Raw genomic sequence first — 24,278 nt, 5'->3', positions numbered from 1 at the left:
TTTCAGAATATCCTAAATAATAAGGCAAAATCCCTAATAATTTATAGAAAAAATCATACGCATAAAAAACACACAAAAAATATCAGATTGACTCTTTTCACTGCCATGGATCATAGATCGAAGCATAGGAGGTTAAAATTCAGTTTAATTGGGTTGCTGAACCTTAATAGGTATATTGTGCCAAAATTCAGTTTGTTCTATTTATTTGGTTAATCAAATGTACTAACTGAATTGACCGAATAAAATTTGGTCATTTAACACCTGAGATCGAACTAGTGACCGAATTTCTCAATCTTAGTCAAGTTTTTTTTTTCAGTTCAGTCTTTTTCTGCTCACCTTTAGGTTTGTAGTGCAGTAGCGCTAACCATGTTGAATGCAGAAACCGTTTGCTTGTTGAAATTATTCAGCTGTGCCACCTGACATAGTGAATAACTCGACTCAACTGCATATACAGCGCATAGACTGTTATTTGATTTGTTCCCAATATCGGTGAGTGGAATGGTGATGTTCTTCAATACTGTATTTGTCCCCTAAAACCAAACTAGAATCAGATGTGACACATGGTAATAATACGAATCTGAACATACTTCTATTCATACTTCTGTTCATATTCATAGGACTAAGATGTATCGTATCCGGTTCTATGTTGTTTTTTATGGAATAGAGAGAGTAGGATTTTAAATATCGCTATGTACCACCCAAGTCTGTTTGGGTTGATTAGCTATGAGTATGAACATACACTTACAGGGATTTCTGTAATTAATCACCCATTTTGGTCCTTGGCTGATCCAGGCCAACGAGCTCTACACTGTACTACAGCATGGCCAAAAATTACTATCCGATGTCGGTCGTGAAAGATCTTTATAATCGGTATAACTTTCCAACAAACTATCGGTCAACAATTCCTATTTCAGGGACACACTATCGGTCGGTAGTTATGTAAAGATTTTCTGATGAACCATGGGTCAGTAATTCCTCTATTGGAGATTTTGTATCATGGTGTAGTGACTAGTGACTCCATAGCAGCTTCCAACGAACCCCGAAGATTTTCTGAGTAATATATAAATTATACCTCAATTTTCATTTCGAATTGCTATACGGTATATTTCTCTCTCTATATATAGAAATTGCTTTCTTTCTTGGTAAAATATATAACTTGCTTTCAAAGATCATATATATATATATATCTATTTTTAAGTTTAAAATAATCATAATAAAAAATCATAAATATTAGGGAATAATCTAATATCAACTAAATCACGCGGTATGTTTTCTTTTTTTTTTTAAGAAAAAACAATCATGCGGTATGTTCTCTTACATGCATGCACCTAATCTGAAACGGGTTCGAATGGGTCTGAAACATACTCCACTGCAAGACCACTTACATCGGCCGGGCTCTGCATCAATTAATGATTCCATTTGTCTTCAGCGAGCGATGGCCTAACGAGCACCTACCATCGGACCAACAATCTCAATTAACCACCTGAACGATCGAATGCAGCCCATATACATGCCCATCGCCGCCGGCCGGATAAACTGATGACCATCTCGACCGATTATGGGTATCTCGGTATAATTGTCAATCGGTCAATCCTCAGTGTCAAGTGTTTATATTCTTTAACTTCCGGACAGGCCTGCTACGGTACAAAGATCGATCGATCCAGTAGTAACGGTGACGTTTCGCACTCTTAGCTCAAGCTCGACGAGAAATTAACGCGAAACAGCTGAGAATTCATCGCACGTACGTACATTACTGCCATTTAATCGGAGTACAGATCAGGCGAGTGAGTCGACCTCGTACACGGTTGCCAGTGGAGTAACTCGTTCTGACGCGTGGCGTCGTACGTGTCGGAAACAGCCGGGCCACGTGTGCAGCGGGAGCGCCTATAAATACGCGGCGAACAAGCAGATAGCTTCTGTACCTCGCAGCACCAAGCTAGCTAGCTTCGATCAGTAGCTGGAGGATGATGAGGAAGTTGGCGGTGTTGGTGTTGGCGGTGGCGATGGTGGCGGCGTGCGGCGGCGGCGTCGTGGGTGTAGCGGGGGCCGGTTGCAACGCTGGGCAGCTGACGGTGTGCACGGGGGCGATCGCGGGCGGGGCGCGGCCGACGGCGGCGTGCTGCTCCAGCCTGCGGGCGCAGCAGGGCTGCTTCTGCCAGTTCGCCAAGGACCCGCGCTACGGGCGCTACGTCAACAGCCCCAACGCCCGCAAGGCCGTCTCCTCCTGCGGCATCGCCCTCCCCACCTGCCACTGATCCATCCATCCATCGTCTCCTACTCTTTTATTTTGTGATGTGGTGTACGTGTTCGTAGTATTGTCTTGGCGTCATCTCGTCACGACGCGTATATGCATGCGCAGTGCGGCTTTTGAATAAAAGGGGATCGACCGATGTTATGTGCTTGGGTGGTCAGTTCGCGGTTGGCTGCAGCCTGCAGCTGACTTGCCTATGTATACATGTCGTCGTGTTATACAGATATAAACTCGATCGATCGATCCGATTCCGATCGATATTCTCAAGATCTGCGTGTCACTGTCAACATGCATGTTGCTCGATCGGCTAGCTCATCTGCTCATGGGTACATATGTGCGCCCTGTCCTTCTCTTATTCGTAAGGATGTAAGCAGTGCCGGTCACGGATCTATTTGCTTGCACTCTTAGTGCTGGTTTGGTTTAGGCCCTGTACGTTTCCAGAAGGATTGGATAAAGTTTTGGATATTCATGTTACGTTTTTCAAACTACTCTATATATGAAAGTTGAAATAAAATATTATATTAATTTATTTTTTAAGTTTATAATAATTAAAACTCAATTAATCACCTGTTATTAAAAACAAATTTTAAAAATTTATTCTATCCTATCGAAGTTACCAAAATTTTGAATTAGCAAAAAAAAAAAACATCAAACCAAGCAAAGCCTTTACTTCCAGGCCACCGCCGAGCGTCCCAATCTCCCAGACATGTGCAGACTTGTAGGCGTACGTACGCCAACGCCACCGAGCACAAGAGCTCGCTGTCGCGCACAGCGGCACAGGCGCGGCGCAACGCAACGCCACATACTAATTGGGCCGGAGAACGGTACTGCCAGCCACGTGTGGCCTATACCATTTGGGCTGGAACTGTACTTCCAGTTACTTGCGGCCCATACCAAACTAGGCCGGAATCACGGATGTCGAGCCCATAATAGTTGGGCCGGAACCGTACTTCCAGGAAGGAACGTGCGGATGGGCCGGAACGAGATACTGATATCTGTGTGGGCCATTGGGGAAGGCCGCGTACAGGTTGTGGCCCGCCTGTCAGTGGGCTGGTTGGGCTACCACTTGACTGCTTCTTTTTGTAGGCAAAAGTAGAAATGGCTTATCAAATTTACTACTTTAGCAACTTGACCATATTTGACCAAAGTTTGGTTTGTTACAAAAAAAATACAAAGGTCTTGTATTTTTGTAATATAGTTTGAGTATGTGTGTTCAATCGAGTAGGTGTACTGTGAAGAATGTGAGTTAATTTGGGCTTGGTACCTTTATATGTGATGAGGCAAAAGTATGCTTACAAAAAAAACTTCTCTCTTACCGTACCAGCTGGCCCCAAATAGCGTGACAAAGTGCAGCAAGTAAACAAAGTACTTCACAGTTCACATTACTTTCAACACCCTGCGTCCTTTTTTAGAGAGAGAGAGAGAGAGAGATTCTATACCTGTGTATGACGAGGTATCTGATGGGTCAGCATATATACTACTCAAGTACTGCTAGCTAGGGATCAAGCTGCGGTACCAACCGCATCATGCTAATCAAATAAGTACTGTGTTGGCGACAGATTAAATCGTAATTATGTGCTAATCCTACATCAGGTGGGCTCGATTGAGGAGACATCCTAACTGTTAGGTGGTGGTGATCGATATAGGATCAGAGCTGGCAACCAACACCAACACTATGATATGATATCACAAAAAAGCCATATATACACATCGATCGTCAATTCGTCATCCATCACACACACAGCCCCAATTCGCTGTCCATCGTCCCTGTCGTTGGCCATGCACAAAGCCTATTGCTACCTCTGCTTCATATATATATTGCTTCGTTTCTAAGGTTAGATCAACAAATGCATCCACATTTAGTGATATTCTTTGCAGTTTGAGTATCTTAATCATGCACCAACATTAATATTATTAACGTACAGAATCAGCGATCGAACTGCAGGTTAATTAGCTTATTAGATATTGCAGCAGTTTCTTCAGAAAGTTGATCGTACTGATCGATGATACCGGTTTGCTGATCTTATTTTAAGTTTAGTTGCACGTACTATTGTGTTGAGTTGAGCTGTTGTCGTCCTGGAGGAGCATCAACGTACGGAAAACAAAATGATTTGTTACATTCTTTTCTTCTGAAAATAAAAGGTAAGAACAGCTAACAAGGCACTACTAGCTAGCTACAGGTTCGTAATATTGTAGTTGTATGCGAAGTAGATTGAATATATAAAGGGGACAGATTGTCAAACAAAAGTAGGTAATTATCGTTCCACCATACTAAGTACTAGAGTACCTAACTTCAGTATCTTCTTGGAGTACAAATGATTAATTGATGATTCTCACAAGATTAAACTAAAGGTCTCAGAAGATTAAAGGCAACCTGGCAAATTAGAGTACTCTATACTGATACAGTTAATTAATCAGGTGCTTGCCAGCCATGAATGGACCATGCATGGTTACTCTATAGTACTACTGAACTGAACTAAGCTCAGTCAATCCCATGCATGTTGCACAGTTGCAGTCTCCATGGGGCTACCTCACTTTAATTACTATTCCAGGAGTATGAGGATGTGAAGGTTGTATTAGACGACCTAAATCAAGCGGCAAATATGCGAGAGAGCTGTGTGCTAGCTATGCATGGATCGATGATCGCCGGGCCATGGCAACGACTAACAACCTGGAACATCAAAGATGGCGGCTGTCATTGGACCCAGGCTCGTAAAGCGGCTTAATTGGTTGGCTCTAGCCTCTGCCCTCTAGAGATGCATGCCAAGACGACATGACGCGCACCCAGCACCAAATTATTAATACCATGATTAATTAATATTTAATAATAATATATGTTCTTCTTCTTTAGCTACTAATTAATCAATCACACAATTAAATTAACGTATAAACGTACAACCCCTGGCTCGATCGAATGAACGAATGTATCTCTAATCCTGGTGTGTTGAATAGCGATGCGGCCTTTATATTACGTACCAGCTCACCGCCTGCCTGGAACAGTACGTTGTCCATCACAATTGCTAATTAACTAAGACACCCTTCCTTGATTGTGACACTAGCACGACGCACTTTCCTCTATATACATATACATATATCCTCCTTCTGTCCAGCTAACGGTTTATATGCTTAGCTAGCTGTTTGTTTTGGCGATACCATTTGCATTGCTTGCCCAGCATCGTCGTCGTCGTCGTCGGGAGCAAGGAGGAGGAGAGACCATCGATCTTGATTGATTTGAAGCTAGATGGCGGAGGAGGCGAAGAAGGTGGAGGTGACCAAGGACATCGCCGAAGAGAAGGCAGTGGTGCCGCTGCCGACGCCGCCGGCCACCGAGCACGACGACTCCAAGGCCATCGTCCTCGTCAAGGGTACGTAGACCAACCTCTAGATCTAGTGATCATCTCCGTGCATGGCCACTCGCAGTTTCAGCTGCTTTCATCTCAGCTAGTTTAAGTTCTAGTGATTTTCTTTTAAAATGAATTTTTAAGTTCTAGTACTTGCCAAATATTATCCGTGGTGAAATGTGTATGATATGATGCGCGTGTTCTGCTAAAAAAAAGACACGAATATTAGAGAATGATCTATTATCAAATAATTAGAAGAGGTGAGACTTCGAACTCAGATCGTCTAACCCACTAACTTGTGGAGCTAGCCGAAACATCATGGGTGTTTCCTGCTCCATATATACCAGCAGGACACACTGATTATTGTTCATATGGTTTCAGTTAATTTCGCTCGTTCGATTATATGTGACTTGATTTGGTCTTTCATACAGTAGAAATTGCTTATACTTGAGTTTGGATATCGTTTGATTTGATCGTGCTCATGTTTTTATCTAGATGGGATTTTCAAGAGTTCTCCTTTATCCGGTACTGATTTAAACCTGATTTCAGAAGAAGAAAAAAACGAGTTCAAACATTGAACTAGTAACACTTAGGCTTCACAAGTTAAAACAAACTGCTACTGCACAATTCAAATATAAATGGCAAATCAACGATCAAGTACCAAACTATCATTCCGAGAAACACCAAGGGTTTTCTGGCTAGCTACATAAGATGGTCGGCTACTATACCCCCGGTGTTCCCTCTTAAAAAAAAAGGTGGTTGGCTAGACGACCTGGGTTCGAAGCCTAACCCTTTAATTTTTAATTATTAGATATTAGGTCATTCCCTAATATTTGCGTTTTTTTTTTCCAAACTATCATTTTACTTGCTTATACTAGTACTGAGTAAACCTGAATGAATTCATTCTGAATGCTGACATGTCCTTTCTTCTGTCCCACCAGAAGCTGAGGCTACAGGAGGTTCAGCTGAAAGAGGTACTAACAAAGAATTGATCATCTGAACTCTCATTTTAGCCAGCAAAAAACACTTCAGGCTCATGCTTACTTATGTGCTCATCATTTAATTTGCCCATTCTTCAGATGCTTATCTCGCAAAAATTGTGTCGGAGAAGAGATTGGTACTGATCAATGCCTGGGAGGAAAGCGAGAAAGCTAGAGCAGAGAACAGGTAGTATATCAAAACATTATCTTAAAAAAGGTACCATATCAAAATGCTAGCATTTAATTGGTGGTTGCTTAAAAGCAAAAAAAGAATTAATCAGGGTACTGTAGTACGTTATTACTGACATGGCACATCACCTCTTTCACTGGTTAGCCAAATTCGATGGAGATCTATTCTTACGGTGCACTCAAAGTACTACCTTTCATATCTAACGTTGCATTCACAACAACCAACCAAGAACCAACCTGAAATGCTGATGAAACTTCTTTCTGTCTCTGTCATTTTCCCTTTTTCTGAAACAATTACAGGGCGGCCAAGAAGCTGTCATACATCACTTCATGGGAGAATGCAAAGAAAGCAGAGATGGAGGCTGAGCTGAAAAGGATCGAGGTAGACAGATCGATCACCACTCCTAATTATATTTGGTGTGAGTTTTTAACAGTTATTAATAACTAGCTGTTCAGTAACAATAACAATTTGGGTTACTCCGTGGCTGCAGCAAGAACTGGAGAAGAAGAAGGCGGCGTACGAAGAGAAGCTGAAGAACAAGCTGGCATTGCTGCACAAGACGGCGGAGGAGAAGAGGGCGCTCACCACGGCGAAGCGTGGCGAGGAGCTGATCATGGCGGAGGAGATGGCCGCCAAGTACCGTGCAAAGGGCGAGGCTCCGACGAAGCTGTTCGGGCTCTTGAAAGCCTGAGAGAAATCATGAGGAGTTCATCATACATATATGCTGGGATTTGGTGTTGTTGATTAGTCTGTGAACTTACAGAAATTTGTATATGTGCAATGCATGGCATCCGTGTTTGCGTCGTGTGTATGTCGTCTAATTGAAGGGCCATTTGGTTTGTATTTTGTCAGTTGGGTGGTTTGATTTCTGGTGCGTTTTGTAAAGGAATTGTGTATATGCATAGGGGAGTGCAGGCAGGGGATGATGGATTATGAATACGCTTATTCTTTCATGAAGATTTGTTAGTAATTAAACATTCGTTAATTGTTGTATTTTTTTCAAAATAACTGCTTAGGTTGCTCCTTTTTCTCTGTTGAAATATAGCACTTTCTTATGCCTAACCCTTCGGCCATCGCTCATGAACGGACCAACTACTAGAGACACGTATATTCTTGTAGTCTGATGGATAATGAATAAGTTTATTCGTTCATGAAGATATGTTACTAATTAAACATTCGTTAATTGCCGCGTATTTTTCAAAAGAGGAGTTTTATGTTGCTCCTTTCTTTGTTGAAACAGCAAATGAAACTTTTGATGTATAACGCTTTGGTCCATCTTGTACTGCAAAAACAACGATCCAAGGGAGTTGGGGAGTAAAACTCCGAACCCCCCAATTCATCATCATTGTTTTTTTCAGGCCTGTCAGCACATAAATTAAAAAAGAAAACGAACGCAAGGGTCGGGGTTTTAATCTCCGACCCCTATTGACCAAGATTTTTCTCTCTCATTTATCAATGCTGCTTCCCCATCTGATCATTTTTTTTCGAGTTATCTGAATATCGTCGGTAACAAATGTATATCTCCCGAAACGAGTGAAAGGTGATGTGATAAATTGACTCATTCCATGATCGACTCGCGATTTCACATTCCCATTTGGTAGCGAAGTGATAAATCGATGCCTGCAACTGTAATGTGAACTTTGCAACTACGCAAGGGGTTCAGAGAATAAAACTCCGACACTCTTTGACCTCGATTTTTTTTTTCTCTCAAGCATCAATGGTGTTTCCCCATCTGAAGTTTTTTCAGTTATCTGAACATCTGTTAGTGATAGAAACTTATACCTTTTTCCTCAACGATTCCACAATCACATTTGCCATATAATTGATAATAAATCAGGGCATGACATGTCACATATCCTTTAACCGATCGTACTATACCAGTATACCTGAAACAAAACAGCACACATAACATTCCAACTCTAATCTGAACTTCCCCGCAAAAAGAAAAACTCTAATCTGAACTTGAGCATTCTAAGACGTGGTTTCACCGTCTTGCCCAAAATCTAGTTTTGTCAAGGCATCAACGCCACCACAACACGGTGCTCGCTCCGGTTGACATGGCCGCCGCCGCCGTGTCGCCATCCGCCGGAACCGGTGGTGGTGGTGGTGCCGCTGCTCCAAGCCGCGACCCTCCAATTTCCCGTTATAAGCAGAGGCATGACAGAAACCTGAGAACCCGCCTCCTAGAGGAGAAAGCGTATATTCGGTAACACTTTGCAAAAGTGCGAGGGCGACCGCGAATCCGCGATAAAGAATCCGGGGGGACCCACTTGTCAGAGGAAGGGTACAGAGACAGACAAACCGAGGAGGAGGAGGAGGGCCCACCAGCCACCACGGCGGCGGCGGCGCCATCACCAACCCACACCCACACCTACTACTACGACGACACAAGTAGTGGTCGTCGAATCCGCGGCGGCGCTCGCCTGAGCTTGCGCTGCACCTGCACGCGGCATATGCCTCACCGCCCTCACCTGGCTCAGCTCCGCCGCCTCCTCCTCCTGCCTTGCTCCTCCGTCCCCGTCCCCGTCCCCGCCCGCCGCCTCTCCTCCCCTCGCGCCATGGCCTCCTCCTCCGTCTCCGCCGCCGCCGCCGCCGCGCAGGCAGGTAAGCAACGCCACGCCCTGATTTTGTGCTGCTGCTGCTGCTTCGATTGATGGGGTTGGCTGGTGGTGGATACTGGATTGAGTTGATTCGTGGGGCGTAGGTGGTGCTGTGGCGGCAGCGGAGTACGAGGACGTGATGGGGCGGCTCTCCTCGCTCATCACGCAGAAGGTGCGGGCGCACAGCGGCAACCGGGGAAACCAGTGGGACCTCATGGCGCATTACCTCCAGGTCCATTTCCTCCTCCACTCCCCACTTGTCAAAATAGTATATTAGGATGGCTCATGGCTGGTTGTTTGATTTGATCGGGTGGATTTTGTTGCTTGCCGCGGTTCGCGCAGATTCTGGAGCTGGAGGAGCCGATCGCGCGGATGAAGGTGATTCACGTTGCCGGGACCAAAGGAAAGGTACTAACTCACTGATGATCAGCTCTAGCTAGAAAGCTGGATGTTGTGTGGTTTCCGTTTGGGTGAAGAGTGTTTAGAGAGTAGCGATGCAAGGTGCATAAATCACTAATGGAACATGTCTACGCAGAATCTTAATGCAACCAATCTGCACATTAATGTTTACCTATGCAATAGTTTACTTCTGTTTGGTAATGAAACCAATTAATGTATAATAACTTATCTTCCTTATGACGTGGAGTTTGAACAACACATGGGCTTTATCTACAGGGTTCAACATGCACATTCACAGAGGCAATCCTGCGATCATGTGGTTTCAGCACAGGGCTGTTCACCTCACCACATTTGATGGATGTCAGGGAGCGATTCCGGCTAAATGGGTAAAATTACTTTTCATTTTTCTCCTTTACTTATCGTTGACTCTAATGTTGAATTGCTAATGCTTCTCATTTCGATACTTTAGAATAAGCTTCTGGACACACATGTTCTATACCATATCTTTTATGTTATTTGGATAACTATATATTCTGCATTGTACTTAAAATTCCGGCAAATAATTGAATGGACTTGATTTTGCGTGCATCATATCCACCATGTCTTTTATGTTATTTGGATAACTATGTATTTTACTTGTTCTGATCTAGCTCCTAATTGTGAGAGCATCAGGGTGGATATTTCCGAAGAAAAGTTTTTGAAATACTTCTGGTGGTGCTGGAATAAGCTCAAGGTATATGTCTATCTCTATCTCTGTTGTTTCATATGATGGCACTCTGTGCTGGGCGCTAGCACTGATGAAAAACAACGACAAAATAAATGATACCAGGAACCTGTGCATTTCCTCTTTGTGTTTTTCTGCTGCTTTCGTTATCAAAACTTCTAGATGATGATGTACATGGGTGTACTTTCAGGAGAAGACTGATGATGATATTCCCATGCCAACCTACTTCAGATTCCTTGCATTGTTAGCATTCAAGATATTCTCAGCTGAACAGGTGAGATGTTTCTGGGTTGGCTGCTAGGATGCCTCGCAACAACCATGCTTGTTGTAAAATGTAACATCTTCTCCCAATCTTAATAAAATTCGGCCGGGTCACTTCTTCGCTTCCTGCCTGGCAAAAAAGATATAACAGCAGACACTTCCTGCTTTTTAAATTTTTGTTTTACTGCTTGCATCTGTTTGTACACATAACTTGTTCCTCCATTTTACTTGAATGACATTGTAACTTTATAGGGCTTTAATGTACTAAGGTAGTCGCACCAAAGACTTATATCACATATTTCCTTTTTTGAGACTTGGAATGTAGTGGAACCATTTATGATTTTCTGGGTAAACATTATTTGATGTTTTACTCCCTCTTTTCGTGGGTCAAACAGGTTGATGTTGCTGTTCTCGAGGTTGGCCTTGGAGGGAAGTTTGATGCAACTAATGTGGTATGTTCTGTTCTGTTGGGTGCAAGTGTTAGTTTCTTTGTAATCGAAATCCAAGACAAACTTGAACTATATGAAAATCTTGTTTGCCCTAGGCTGTTTGCTTCTTCTTTCTTTTCTTTGCGGCCGTCCTTTCATCCCATACAAAAGGTGTGATCACAAAGCAAACTGTACTAGTAGTGTACTAGATATAGTCATTCGGGTCTAACCATATGCTGATGTCTTCTATTTTAATCAGAGTTACAGTTTAGCTTTTGTTTCTTCTGAACATTAATGAATTCATTCAGATCAAGTACTGCATCCTGACGACTCAAGGCATAAATAATTCAAAATAATAAATGCGTAACAGGTGTATAACTTTGCACATATGCAGGTTGAAGCACCTGTGGTTTGTGGAATAGCTTCCCTTGGATACGACCATATGGAAATTCTTGGTTAGTCATGAAACTGACAGTTGATGCCCCTCTATTACTAGGAAAAGTAGTTTCATGCTTTTGCCATGTGCCCTGTGAGCAGGAAACACACTTGGAGAAATTGCTGGTGAGAAGGCAGGGATTTTCAAGGTCATTTTAACTACTACCCTAACAAAGTCATGCTACAAATTAGGATGAACTGTTATATTATCACTTTTTTCACTTGGACTGTTGCCGATTAAAAGAGAATACGTAGCCAACATTTCTTGATTTTGTTGATTTGCTTGTGGCGTCTGATATCAACAGAAGGGAGTTCCGGCCTACACTGCTCCACAGCCAGAAGAGGCAATGATTGCTCTGAAACAAAGGGCTTCAGAATTGGGTGTATGTTTTATTTTAAACTTGTCCCTTATGTTTTGTAATATTTGTAAACTTGATAGTTAATACAGCTGAAAGCATCTTCTAAAATAAGCTAGTCTGTGCCTTCTGAAGGTTTCACTCCAAGTTGCACATCCTTTGGAACCCCATCAATTAAAGGATCAACATCTTGGACTGCGTGGTGAACACCAATATGTAAATGCTGGCCTTGCAGTTGCATTGGCTAGTACATGGCTTGAGAAGCAAGGACATGTGGAAAGAATACCACTGAACCGAACTGTAAGTCTCAATCAATAATTGTTGCTTACAAAAGTTGGTATGATAATTTCTTTCTGCTCTTATGGAATTTAGGACCCGTTATGATAATTTCTTTCTGCTTTTATGGAATTTAGGACCCGTTACCAGATCAGTTTATTAGTGGGCTGTCAAATGCCTCTTTGCAAGGCCGAGCGCAGATCATTACAGATTCACAAGTAAACTCAGGAGAGGAAGATAAAGACTGTTCTTTGGTTTTCTATTTGGATGGGGCTCACAGTCCTGAAAGTATGGAAATTTGTGCTAGATGGTTTAGCCATGTCACTAAAGAGGATAGGACAGTACCATCTTCCATGGTGCAGTCTCAGTCTTGTGGCAACTCTCAAAAGGCATGCCTCACAGTTTCTCTAGTTTCATCTTACTTGAATGGACTTGATTTTGCATGCATCATATCATTGAATCTCCTTTCCCCTTATATGAAAATTTACCTTTGGACCAATCACAGATTCTTCTATTCAATTGCATGTCCGTGAGGGATCCTATGAGGTTGCTTCCGCATCTTCTGGATACATCAACTCAAAATGGTAGGTAAAAATTGCTTGAATGGAAAAATGAAGTCCATATTCACTCATCTATCTAATACTCCCACTTTATAATGTGTACTGGTTGTTTCCACTAACAACTAGAGTTCTGCACAAACTTATTTGTTCACTGTTGATTTCACTTTCAAGTTTAATTTGTTCCTGTTCTTGGTTGAATGTTTGCATTTATTGTTGTTTCATTTTTCCCAGGGGTCCACTTTGAGATGGCTCTTTTTGTGCCAAACCAATCACAATACAACAAGCTTGGTACCAATTCATCAGCTCCTGCAGAGCCTGAGCAAATTGATTTGTCATGGCAATTGTCGCTTCAAAGAGTGTGGCAGAAATTACTTCATGGTGATAAAGGTTCTTCTTAACTTGATTACCAATAGACATTCATGTTTCTATTGGTCATATGCAGTTTTCTTGTTGAAACAAGTTACTTTTAGCTTGAAGATGATATCTGAATTTAGAAGCAAACGGTGCAGGTATGAACAACACAAATTCCAGTGAGAACAGTCTGGTTTTTGAATCACTTCCACTGGCAATGGAGTGGCTGAGGACAAATGCCCGACAAAACCGATCAACTTCTTTTCAGGTAGGTGCTTCCATCAAACTATAACCTATAACTTCAGAAATGTTTTCCTTTTTTAAATGCTAGTGTTTCATCCTAATATGTATTCCTGCATTTATAACTAGAGTGCTGTGCTATAGATGGCTACTTTATGTTCACCATCACTGTCCTGTAATCTGTGATATTTTTAGTTTTGGCATGTGATCATGTTTATTGAATTTCCTATTTTGCATAAATTCGATTTTTTGGAAACATCGTAACATGTGTGTGCGCAAGCTACTTCCGCACTTGGCGCTGATCCATTTGTGTCTGATACACTGAATTAGGTCCTGGTTACTGGCTCCCTGCATCTCGTTGGTGATGTGTTGAGATTGGTCAAGAAATGATACTTCTTCTTGGAACGATATACACTTAGAAGTTCAAATTGACGCTGAGCCAATTTCGCGGTTTACGTTTGAGATCCCCTGACGGCAACCGGGCGGTTACAGGATACAACAATTTCAATTTCAGGTGTTTTGGATTCTATGCTGACCAGGCAGCGAGCATATCGCGTATACTCTTCTTGTTATGTGTTTCATGGCTCCTTTTTGCCACTAATCCGTATTCTTTACCCAGAAAACTTCAATGCCCATTACAACAAGTAATAAATTGAATACATGAATAAGATGGTGGCAATCATGAATAGGATACACTTTTCTAAGCTTCTGGTGAAGATGTTCGATTCATCCCTGAGGTTCACGTGCATTTAGTCAACTCTGATGAATGCCTAACCAAATACTGATACACATGATTGATGATTTCCATTGATATCACAATGATAGGACACAACTGCGTTTTTCTTCGTTGCACCCGTGTGACATATCTGAGAGGCCAAGACTGCTGTTTCCTACTAACTCTTAAAAAAAGATTAAGACTGCTCTTGTCCTGAATGAAGATGCCATTAGCTCTACTGTTAAGGTTCTTAATCCCATTTGGCATGTTGTCCACATGAAGCCAAATGGTGAGGAAAGCACAATCCAACCCCTCCATGTCACAAAGTTGGCTGGGTTTGTCTTATCAAGAGAGGAAAGCTCCTTGTCGATACAGATGGCCCTCTGCCGCTCTTCTTGTCTGGGTCACAATAAAGTTTTAGCCGGCTATCTCAAAGGATTTAGTTTTTTTTTTCCTCCTTTACTTGTTCTTAAAGGATTTAGTTGTTTAGCCTGCAGGCTATAAAGTGAACAACCAAAGACAATTTTCTAGTAAAGGTTTTCTTGTAGCTTCCAGCAGCTAGCTTAGCTCTTAGCTCTTCCCTTCATCTTGGCTCTTCTTGTAGAAGTAGCAAGTTAGCAAGCCTCCTCCATTATGAGCTCATGGTCATGGAGCGTGAGACTTATGGTTCTCACTCTCACTCTCCTGGGAGCAGAGCTGGCAGGCATCCGCCATGGCCGCCGAATAATCCCGAGCTTAGAAGGGGACTCGCCGTCGCCGTCGCCGGCGAGTAAGGGCTGCGGCCTTTTGACGGAGGAGATGGCGGCGCCGCCCGGCCATTACTACAGCAGCAGGCGCATGATGCAGGAGGAGGAGGAGGATCATGGTGTGTCTGCGTCCAAGCGGGTGGTGCCGGAGGGCCCAAACCCACTGCACAACTGATCGATCGATCGAGGTAGTGTTTGTGTTTATCACTGCAGAAGTGCAGAAACTGATCAATCAGCGGACGAGTATGTATAGCGAGCTTGTATTGTAATCGACCGATGCAATTAATCAACGCAAGTTATAGCACTACTAGGTAGCTTATCTTGCTTGATTAATGGCAAGAACAAAGGATGTATGGTGCGGCGATCGCTTGCGAATTCATTCATGAGCATACGTACGCATCATTTACAGTAGCTAGCTAGCATGCAGATGCAGGCAACCCAGCTAGATGAAAATGACATACTTATTCTTCGTTTTCCCCACAAACAGGAGATTAATTAGGATAGGAACATGTCAGGACCAATATAATTAACCAACCAGCCGGTCCAACCACACTGTACATCTTGCGATTGAGGTACATTCATGACAGGATAAAACATTTTCAAGGTATCTCTCGTTCTTGCATTCCGGGCAAGGAAAAGGAAGGCGTTTATGTGATGAACACAATCGCCTATGTAAAACCTCAAGATTTCATTTCAATACTTTTCCCTCATCAGCAACTCAGGAGTTTACCAACAATATATACGTCCAATCCAGGACTGAATATTTTGTCAGGTGCTCAGAATCTACATCAGCTGGTTACCCACGGGATCAACTGTGAAGTGTAGCTCAAGAGATTTCTCCACAATCGGTTGAAATGTTGATGCCCACATCTGTATTTCACAAGGCATTGTCAATTTTCAGTACTTCACATCATGCAGCTGTTAACAGAGTGAGTGCGTGCATGTACATACTTGCTCCCTGTAAACAACTCAACTAAGGGCTATATTTTGGTGCAATAATTCAGTGTTCAAGCATTCCTCTACTAGTTACAAGTGTATCATAATTATGTAAATCTAGTTCGATTCATGTTTATTATTTCCAATGCAATAGGTTAGGGTAAGAGACCCCCTCCCACAAAACTGTCAACCAGCCCATTGTTTCTGTATACAACAGCAGGTTCTGAAATTTGCCAGAAAGGAATTGAACAGGAAGCAAGACCAATTTTCACAGTTATTTGCTTCTATCATTTTTTTTGTCCAGATATCAAATGTGAATTCATGCAAGTAGAGAAGCCTTACATCCTTGTATTCCATCCCCTCCCTGAATATCTTGAAGTCATCAACTGCAGGAAACAAATAAATTCACTAAGGAGCCTTTTTGATACACAATCTGTCCATAATCCAGCTTTGTTGGCTGCGTACATCCAATTGGATGTAGAGGCCAGGTTTATCCCATTTTCTAAAAAAGAAAATTATCCAGCTTTGTTCTGCATTTATATGGATTTTTAATTTCAAGGACAAATTAGAATTATTGATCACTTACATGACGGAAAACGGATAACTGCAGCATGACTGTAACCACTGTCCATATGATTCAGACAGCAGCCTGGTACATGTAAAACATCACACTTTATTATCTGAGATTGAGGAAAAATGGAAAGTTTTGTGAAAATGTGTCGGAAGAAATGACACAGATACCATTTTGTCATACCTAAGGTTGCCTGAACAATGAAAGAACTGCATTGACTGATGAACCTCTGAAGAGAAGCTAATGCATCCTCCACTGAATCTCCAGATGCACTTTCCAAGAAAGATATCAGTAGCATGAACTCCACTCCATAGTTAAAATCCTGTTGGAAGAAGCAAACTTAGGCTCACAAACAAAGTTTGTGGAATATCTTACAAGACCAAACCAAAGAATAACAATTTGAGCTCCAGCTTGATGCCATCTTGAATTACCTCTCCCCGACGGAAGAGAGGGATAATGTCATCTTCAACTTCAGATTCAAAATCTACAGAAACCGAGCCCTGTAAGTTATCCAACCAGTGACTCTCACAATGCAATGGACAACAAATAGTCAGAATTTTGTAAGAACCAGAAAGAAGATTACATGCTGAGGCGTACATATGAAACGGGTTTTACGTGCTCATCGAGAATTTTGTAGTAGTAGGGACTACTGTGGAACTTTGCAATGTCGTCTTTCTGCTGAAAACGCATCAAAACAGCATGCGTAAAGTTCTCTGTGTTGGGATCCTCTATGCGCCCTGCATCCAAGAGATAGACGGATATCAAAACACAACACATTACTTTGGAGAATTCTTCATCAATAAATACATATATATAAAAACTTCTCACCTAATGACACAGCTAGAATCCCTCTCATCTGATACTGAGAAGTATACAAGTAATCTAGCATGTCCTTTTCTTCAGCGTCCGAGATATTTGGCTTGGCTCTAAGCAGAATGATGTGCTCCACAATCTTTCTGCCATAGTTCACCAAGTCAGACTGTCCATCTATATACTCCAGACTATCATGTACTATTATACTAAGGTCTTCTGAAGTAGGTGCTATATATATATATTCAGGAATCAGGAAAAGTAAAATGATAGTATGCAGAACTTTAGAGGTTAATTGGATGAAAGTATTGTTCTTTCACAATGTAAATTTAAGGATGGACATTTCTCTTTTCATGATCTCATGCTGACCTAGCAGTGCAAAATACGGAGTCGCACACCTTTTCTTGACAAGGCCACCAGATGGCGCGCCATTGCTGGAACCTAGCACACTGCGAGTGCAAAAGACCACCCTCCTCGTAGGACCCTGCAATCTAAAACCTGCATGAGGAATATGGTTAACTCAACTTTGGCCATATGCTAAACTGAAAATGCATTAGGATTGAACCCCAAGATGAGATCAAGAACTCACGCCGGTCAGACTTGTGCCGGCGCCGTCGATGCAGAACTAAGTAACTTGCAACAGGACGTATTGTGTGATGAGGGATCTGAGCAGAAGCTGGCATCAACATCCTGAAAATTCAGAGCTTGGAAGCTTAGCTCTCATGGTTGTTGCAAAGGTTTTATGGCTTGGATTTGGGGTTGGAGCCTTGGAAGAGCTGTGGTGGGATATCTGCCAGTTGAAGTGGGATATTTTTGTTAGGTGAACATAATGTGGTGAGCAACTCTTCACCGGAAGGGAGTGGCTGAAGCGTACAGCACTGTCCTTTTCTGTTCTGCTTCCCAGATTCTGATATTTGTTGGGGCCAACAGTTGTTTTTGAACTCTGTTTTTGTGCACAAACCAATTTACAACAGGGTTGCCACAAAAACACCAGAATATACAATCATGAAATGAAGAAAGAAATACCCTTATTTGAGGGCAATAATATCACGGCAGATTGCACCATCGAATCATAAATACTTTCATAAACTTCAGCAATCAACAATCTTCATATCTTTAGCACCAGAACTGCAAGTACTACTAAAATTGGGGGAACATTGCAAAGCATCACGTACCGCCGCAAAAACCGAAACATATAATCATGACATGAAGGGGAAAAAACACTCCTGTTTGAGTGCAATAACATCACATCAGGTTCAGCAATATCAATCAACAGGTTCTAACTTCGTTAACAACAATAAATCACAGAGTTAGTTAATGTGATAGCTTAAACTAGACTGCTGACATGGTAGCCTTTACATGTTCTAATATTCTAATGTAATCGTAGAAGAGCGCGGAGTGCTCGCCCTCCAGACCATCTCGGTGATGGCGGTTGCTGCCAGCAAGGTTGTTGCACGGGCTGCCACCAATCACCAGGTCAAAACCGCCAAACCTTCTGATGAATGTTTCAATTCTTTCAGTAGTAAGATGCCGCACGTCGGCGATTTCAATCAGCGTTCCAGTTTGTGTCTGATCCCACCAGCTCTTCAGAATCGTTCTGTTCACTTCTGATTTCTCAACAGAGATCACTGTTTTCATATGTATCCCCAGTCTGTGGAGAGCTACCTCTGCTCCTCCAATACCAGAAAACAGGGATAAGACATTCATTCCATTGGGAAACAGGTCCCTCAGCACAGAGAGATGGTATGCTACTGTATCAACTTGGAATGAATTCCCGAGAGCCCTGTACCTCTCCGTCCTGCTAACTCCCCTAGTGTGGTTTCTAGGGTACCCTAACAGGAACTCCATCTCATCAGGCTCTAGAGGAGCGACCTTATTCTTTCCGACCCAAACTAGGTTCCATTTCCTACATTCGTCCAAGACATACTTCTGAACTTGTGGAGTTGGTACATCACTGAATCTACCCAAAGCACAACGAATTCGCTCTGTAAGCTTTGCGCTTGCCATACAAGTTTGCAAGCAGTTGAACTGCCTCCTTGGATCCCAGGAAGGCCACCACCTCTTGGTATTAGGAAAGGCTTCAGATATTGTTTTGGGAGGCATTGGGAGAACAGGTGACCTGTTCTCAATCGGCAGGTTATGAATATAACCCCTCTTCCTGGCAGCAGCACAAAAGTACTTGGAGTCCACAAACTCAGGCTGAATGTCATATAAAAACCTTGAGATGGTTGTCCATACACCTTTTGGAGCTAGGGCCACGTTTTCATAGTAAAAGAATGGTGGCCCAAGAGCTTGGTCAGGAAGATTTCTGTGGACTGACCTTAACCTCTCATTGGGCAAGCTGAATCCCACCATTGGATTTGGAAGAGGCATGGGCTCTTCGTGGCTGCCATCAAACGGCACTTGATTCCCAGATGGCCCACTTCCATACCGCTTTCTCTTCTTGCTTCCATCCACAAATCTTGTTTTCTTTCTTCCTCCAAAGGAACTGAACTCTGTATCCTGCACAATTATAAAGATGATGCCAATGCCGTTATATTTAATGAAATGAAACAACCTATTGATTCAGATGCATTATAATCACAAGGTACCTCATAGTCAGATAAGTTTGCAGAGTAACCATTTCCTGCTTCCTGTGATGCATAGATTGAATCAACCAACACTGCTACAGGCGCATCGAGACCTGGGAAATTTAAGCCAACAAAGGCAGCAGAATAAGGTTCCTTCCTGTCAAAGCATCAAATTCAATAGAGGCATACCACATCTATCGATAGCCATCTTTGCTTCATCTTCAGGAAAACCCATGTTGACTAAGGACTTCATTTTTTCATCCTTCTCTGACATTTCTTGAAAGAAATCCTGCATAAAAGCACATTAAAGGCAAATTGAAAACACTTGTTACATCTCTCTAATGACTTGCAGTCCAGAATAACCTATTAATAAAGCAACTAATGCAGGCATCACATATACAGTTATACACATATACCATTTGCAAAGCCTACAATTTACTGCTACCAAATATATGATCCTCTCTCTGATGGTTCTACAGTAGTTCTGCTAACTCTCACTACAAAGGCACCATAAAGAAAATGCTAACTGGAGATGCATAGAATGATGGAAGGAAGGGCTGGATCAACAAAGCTCCTTTAACAACCCTACAGGGACATGTATGGTTTTATAGATACAAAAGACTACAGCACTGCAGTATAGCTAACCATATCTATACTTGTTTACTAAGAGTGAAATAGAACACAGGTATGAAATTTTCTAATTTATTATACGACCAGTAGTTCACTTACATAGGTATTAATAAGGGAATGTGTTCTTAGCATGAAGCAAGTGCAAAAAATGGTGCAGCCATGATCAGGGAAACTGGTCAAGAAATAGACACAGCAAGTGCATATAAATATATAATGACCAAGGAGGGGGTCATGTAAATACCTCGTCACCAGAACCATCAGAGTGAGGAGTCCTGTCACAATTGCCAGCAGTATCATATTCATCCCAATTAGTATCATCCTCCTCCTCGTCGACTTCAAGAGTCTGGGGGGCACAGGCCGAAGCAGAGCAGTTACCCACTGAAGCGTCACCGCCTATTGCCTGCATTACACGGCATCACTTGTACAGTAGAGCATTAGATAATAATAAACAGAGTGATGCAACCATGTGGGCAAATACCTGATAAGTCAGAAGTAACTCAAGCAATTGCTCTGTATCTGTATCCCCTGAAAGAAAAGACAGCAGTTGAAACAGAAGATTCAAAATGCAACCAGAAGCAAATAAGAGAACTAGATTATTGTTATCGTTACCAATCTCCTTAATCGCTTTCAAGATCATTTCTTTTGGGAATCCCATTCCCATAAATTCAGCAACCAAAGCACCTGACCCGTTGGCCTTCCCATTTGCATCCTTCAGACAGTTCCACAAACAAACACCACATTTTGATTATAATTACAGTAAAGTAACAACATGGTTTGAACAAATGACTAGCACGTGTGTTCAAAGATAGACCTCTATCTCCTACCTGCGGCAGCCTCGTGGACGGACCAGGAGCATCTATGTTCCTTAGGGCCGGGGCAGATGAGGTCTCAGCCTCACCGTCTGTGTCCCACTCGAACTTATCATTGTCGCTATCTGAAGCCCAGTCCTGTGACATAAATTAAGCAACACGTCTGAAATATCCCGACTAACAGTGAAAACAAGGCGATTCAGAGGAGAAAAATTAACGCAAGTACTGAATCGGGTTGAATGTAGCATCTTGTATGAGGCATACTGCCACCCCTATATCACGTAGCCCTCATCAAATTTCAAGGGGATAGCCAAACAGTTAAACCCTAAATCCAAATCAAAAGGGGGGAAATATTCTGCTCCTCCACGCTCCGCAAGCCCGAACTGTTCACGCGACATCGCAAAATCGAATTCTCAAGCGCGACATCAATACAGTATCAGATAATTTTAGGATCCAAAATGCAGCAAAACATACAAGAAAGTATCATTCTTTCGCGACTAAACAGACCAGAGGAGCCCCTCCATCCCAATCCCAAACGGAAACCCACAACCTAATCGTGCACGGAGCAATCCACGAACAACGACGAGGAGGGTCGTCCGCCGCGGCACGGCCAAACTAACATCATGCAGCAGCAGCAGGATGGAGATTGGAGGAGAGAGGAAGAGGAGGCTTCGGAGGGGGGGAGCGGGAGCCCTTACCACCATTCTAGAAAGCTCCGCAAAGCGACTCGTCCGATAATCTCTCGCCCCCCTCTCTCGCGCGCGTGGGCGAGGGCGTCCGCCGCCGATGGCCCTGGGCGCGCGGTGGCGAGGAAGCGCGCGGCGGCGGAGGAGGAGGAGGAGGAAGGCGATGGCGATGGCGACCACACGGCGTTGCCTCCGCGCCTCTCGACGACGACTAGTGTAGACGAAACCCACAGGCGCGCCTGCGACCATGTCGCCTGAGCCACTTCACTGACGGGTGGGACCCACCCGTGCGTGGGCCAGGATTGTCAGTGACTGTTCACAGGGCGGTGTAAGGGCTTGGCTCTGTGGACGATACAGACACAAGGATCTTCTGCGGAGAGGTGAGCTGTGGGAACGCATTTCCGCCCTCCTACAAGAGGTTTTTCTGGATGTTTTTGGCTGCACACCAAAGTGGCCATAGATTCCTTTTGTGCGCAGCACATTTTTCCATGGAAGGTGGGAGGAGAGAGAAAAAAAAGTAGGTGAACTTATCGTTGGTGCAATAATTGAGGCTTCAACTCTTAGTTGTCAAGCACTTTGTTGTTTCAACCAGATAAATTCTCACCTAACTTTTTAAGTACACGTTGAAATCTTCTTATATATGAATAATTGTTGGTTTTTATTATATGTGATTAATTTTTGTCCATTCACTTGTATATGTTTCCGATACACTATTAGATGTTTTTTAAATAGATTTTGCGCATTGGCGACCTCCGATAAGCTCTATGAGATATAGTCAGGGTTTCCAAAACCGCCGGGGCCGGGGTTACCGCGTGGTAACCGTGAAAAACCGTACAAACCCGTATAAAATTTATCAAAAATTCAAATTATTTTTTAATTTTATTTGAATTTAAGGAGGTTACCGCGGTATTTCTATTACCGTACCCCCGCGGTAAGGCCGGTAACGGCGCGGTTACCAACGGTAACGTAAAACTTAGATATAGTAGCGTCCCACTAGTGGTTAAACAAGATGGATTGATCGAGTCATGATATAGAAAGAGGAGGGGCGAGTGTTCTCCAATTTAAATTTAGAGGAGACTGAGTTCGAGGAGAAGAGTATCGAGAAGATACACAAAACAAGGTGAGCCATTAACGCATGATTAAATGAATACTAACTATTTTTAATTTCAAAAATGGGTCAATATGATTTTTTAAAACAACTTTCCTATAGAAAAATTTTGCAAAAAAACATATTGTTTAGTAGTTCGGGAAGTGTGCGCGCGGAAAACGAAACAAACAAACTCGCAATCTCACTCTACCGAACGCAACAAGAAAATATCGACAGTAGTTATTGGCGATGGTCACATCCTCTTATTGCTTTACACATTAGTATCTGTAATAAAAGTGTCATTGTGTTCTACCATAATAGCACTACCATTACATATACTGATGGTAGTGCCATTATGTTCTACCATTACAGACACTAATATGTGGAGCAATAAGAGGATGCGACCCACATACCAGCGATTATAATGGTAGTGACATTATAATAGAGGATTCTCACATACCAGACATTATAATGGTAGGTGATAAAGATAGTATTGTGAGCGTCCAAATAGAATGTTTTTGTGGCGGTGCTCTTAGCCGAGGTCGAGAAGACGCTAGAGACGATAAGAGATCAACACAAGGCATCGGAGAGGAGAAAGATGGAGAAGTGGATATTGGAGAATTCATAGTGATGAGTGAAAGGGGTACGATAGAACGGGACCAAATGATATGCCAATGAGACGATTGTACATGGGGTGCTGGCCGGATGCAACAGGCGTCAAGACCGATAGAGATGTAAGAGCCAACGATGATCATGTGACGAGTTAAGACTTAGGAGGAAGCATGAATGTAGAATGTATGGAGGGGTTTTTAGAGGGATCTAAACCGCTCGCTTCGAACCAGAGGTGGAAACTTTGAAAACCTAAATCATTCAAATTTTACAAGAGCTATCCCTTGACTATATTATTGGTAAAAGGTTTCGGATTTGACATATAGCAAGTATGCACAAACACGGGACAGTTAGGGGCAGAGCTAGTATATATTAGGGGGTGCCCACCGGTCAAATTTTTTTTTTTAGCTATACGTCATCTATTTTCACTATGTATACACCCCCTCAATACAAACTTAGGCACCCGTATCAGCTTAAACTCGATCTAAAGTAGAGTAAATTAAGTAAGTGGCACCACCCTTCATTTCGCTCTAGCTCCGCCCCTGGGGATAGTATTAAGTTTATAGTGTCTTTTTTATGGTACTTTTGTCTATAATGATATAAAATTGTCAGTTAGGGCTGGTTTGGTTTGAGGCCTAAATTAGGCTTACCAATATTTGGCAATTTCAATAGTGTTTAGTGTCTATTTGGTTTGAAGCCAAATTTTGTCATGCCTAA

At 42.6% G+C, this 24,278-nt stretch overlaps 5 protein-coding genes across 9 annotated transcripts; 3 read left to right on the top strand and 2 right to left on the bottom strand.

Moving 5' to 3' along the window:
- The first annotated feature begins 1,917 nt into the window (after positions 1-1,917).
- On the top strand, positions 1,918-2,725 carry LOC4331362 (non-specific lipid-transfer protein 2-like). The gene has a single exon (NM_001417159.1). It carries the CDS (start codon positions 1,965-1,967, stop codon positions 2,253-2,255), a length of 291 nt encoding a protein of 96 aa, NP_001404088.1. The 5' UTR covers positions 1,918-1,964; the 3' UTR covers positions 2,256-2,725.
- A 2,638-nt stretch (positions 2,726-5,363) lies between these two features.
- Positions 5,364-7,755, top strand: LOC4331361 (remorin). Its single transcript, XM_015773444.3, has 5 exons — positions 5,364-5,616; positions 6,534-6,566; positions 6,672-6,759; positions 7,062-7,143; positions 7,253-7,755. The coding sequence occupies exons 1-5, from the start codon at positions 5,493-5,495 to the stop codon at positions 7,451-7,453; spliced, it is 528 nt and encodes a 175-aa protein (XP_015628930.1). The 5' UTR covers positions 5,364-5,492; the 3' UTR covers positions 7,454-7,755.
- Positions 7,756-9,085: 1,330 nt separating this feature from the next.
- On the top strand, positions 9,086-14,120 carry LOC4331360 (folylpolyglutamate synthase). Of its 2 annotated transcripts, none has more exons than NM_001423915.1 (16): positions 9,086-9,366; positions 9,467-9,594; positions 9,705-9,770; positions 10,038-10,147; positions 10,434-10,494; positions 10,676-10,759; positions 11,142-11,198; positions 11,569-11,629; positions 11,712-11,758; positions 11,915-11,992; positions 12,101-12,265; positions 12,379-12,630; positions 12,747-12,825; positions 13,033-13,188; positions 13,311-13,420; positions 13,723-14,120. In NM_001423915.1, the coding sequence occupies exons 1-16, from the start codon at positions 9,216-9,218 to the stop codon at positions 13,780-13,782; spliced, it is 1,665 nt and encodes a 554-aa protein (NP_001410844.1). In that variant the 5' UTR covers positions 9,086-9,215; the 3' UTR covers positions 13,783-14,120. The 2 variants fall into 2 exon arrangements, with proteins under 2 accessions (NP_001410844.1, XP_015630996.1); XM_015775510.3 differs by having other exon boundaries at positions 9,089-9,366; positions 13,033-13,179; positions 13,723-14,096.
- Positions 14,121-15,293: 1,173 nt separating this feature from the next.
- On the bottom strand, positions 15,294-17,992 carry LOC9267111 (uncharacterized). Of its 4 annotated transcripts, none has more exons than NR_187124.1 (9): positions 17,760-17,992; positions 17,540-17,668; positions 17,189-17,316; positions 16,944-17,097; positions 16,792-16,844; positions 16,544-16,682; positions 16,376-16,438; positions 16,132-16,175; positions 15,294-15,723 (listed from the first exon to the last, which is right to left on the bottom strand). NR_187124.1 is itself a non-coding variant. In NM_001423914.1 (9 exons), the coding sequence occupies exons 1-9, from the start codon at positions 17,857-17,859 to the stop codon at positions 15,637-15,639; spliced, it is 870 nt and encodes a 289-aa protein (NP_001410843.1). In that variant the 5' UTR covers positions 17,860-17,992; the 3' UTR covers positions 15,294-15,636. The 4 variants fall into 4 exon arrangements, 2 of the variants coding, with proteins under 2 accessions (NP_001410843.1, XP_015630997.1); NR_187123.1 differs by having other exon boundaries at positions 17,569-17,668; NM_001423914.1 differs by having other exon boundaries at positions 16,792-16,860; positions 16,958-17,097; positions 17,569-17,668.
- Positions 17,993-18,342: 350 nt separating this feature from the next.
- Positions 18,343-22,083, bottom strand: LOC4331357 (DNA (cytosine-5)-methyltransferase DRM2-like). Its single transcript, NM_001423911.1, has 8 exons — positions 21,878-22,083; positions 21,195-21,317; positions 20,980-21,079; positions 20,849-20,895; positions 20,612-20,770; positions 19,933-20,029; positions 19,762-19,853; positions 18,343-19,672 (listed from the first exon to the last, which is right to left on the bottom strand). The coding sequence occupies exons 1-8, from the start codon at positions 21,881-21,883 to the stop codon at positions 18,503-18,505; spliced, it is 1,794 nt and encodes a 597-aa protein (NP_001410840.1). The 5' UTR covers positions 21,884-22,083; the 3' UTR covers positions 18,343-18,502.
- Between the last annotated feature and the right edge of the window lie 2,195 nt (positions 22,084-24,278).

Source organism: Oryza sativa, chromosome 3 (assembly GCF_034140825.1).
Source record: "Oryza sativa Japonica Group chromosome 3, ASM3414082v1".
NCBI classification, from domain to species: Eukaryota; Viridiplantae; Streptophyta; class Magnoliopsida; order Poales; family Poaceae; genus Oryza; species Oryza sativa.
Note: the sequence above shows the minus strand (reverse complement) of the source record. Positions and strands in the feature narration are given on the sequence as shown.

Coding starts and splice junctions, on each gene's coding strand:
- LOC4331362 (NM_001417159.1), top strand. CDS start 1,965: ATGATGAGGAAGTTGGCGGTGTTGGTGTTGGCGGTGGCGATGGTGGCG.
- LOC4331361 (XM_015773444.3), top strand. CDS start 5,493: ATGGCGGAGGAGGCGAAGAAGGTGGAGGTGACCAAGGACATCGCCGAA. Junction 6,567..6,671: donor AGGAGGTTCAGCTGAAAGAG/GTACTAACAAAG, acceptor CCCATTCTTCAG/ATGCTTATCTCGCAAAAATT. Junction 7,144..7,252: donor CTGAGCTGAAAAGGATCGAG/GTAGACAGATCG, acceptor CCGTGGCTGCAG/CAAGAACTGGAGAAGAAGAA.
- LOC4331360 (NM_001423915.1), top strand. CDS start 9,216: ATGCCTCACCGCCCTCACCTGGCTCAGCTCCGCCGCCTCCTCCTCCTG. Junction 9,367..9,466: donor CGCCGCCGCCGCGCAGGCAG/GTAAGCAACGCC, acceptor CGTGGGGCGTAG/GTGGTGCTGTGGCGGCAGCG. Junction 11,759..11,914: donor AGAAGGCAGGGATTTTCAAG/GTCATTTTAACT, acceptor TGATATCAACAG/AAGGGAGTTCCGGCCTACAC.
- LOC9267111 (XM_015775511.3), bottom strand. CDS start 17,859: ATGTTGATGCCAGCTTCTGCTCAGATCCCTCATCACACAATACGTCCT. Junction 17,669..17,759: donor CCGGCACAAGTCTGACCGGC/GTGAGTTCTTGA, acceptor TTCCTCATGCAG/GTTTTAGATTGCAGGGTCCT. Junction 16,683..16,791: donor CTCTCTTCCGTCGGGGAGAG/GTAATTCAAGAT, acceptor TTCTTCCAACAG/GATTTTAACTATGGAGTGGA.
- LOC4331357 (NM_001423911.1), bottom strand. Junction 20,771..20,848: donor AGTTACTTCTGACTTATCAG/GTATTTGCCCAC, acceptor CGTGTAATGCAG/GCAATAGGCGGTGACGCTTC. Junction 20,030..20,611: donor CTGATGGTTCTGGTGACGAG/GTATTTACATGA, acceptor GCTTTTATGCAG/GATTTCTTTCAAGAAATGTC.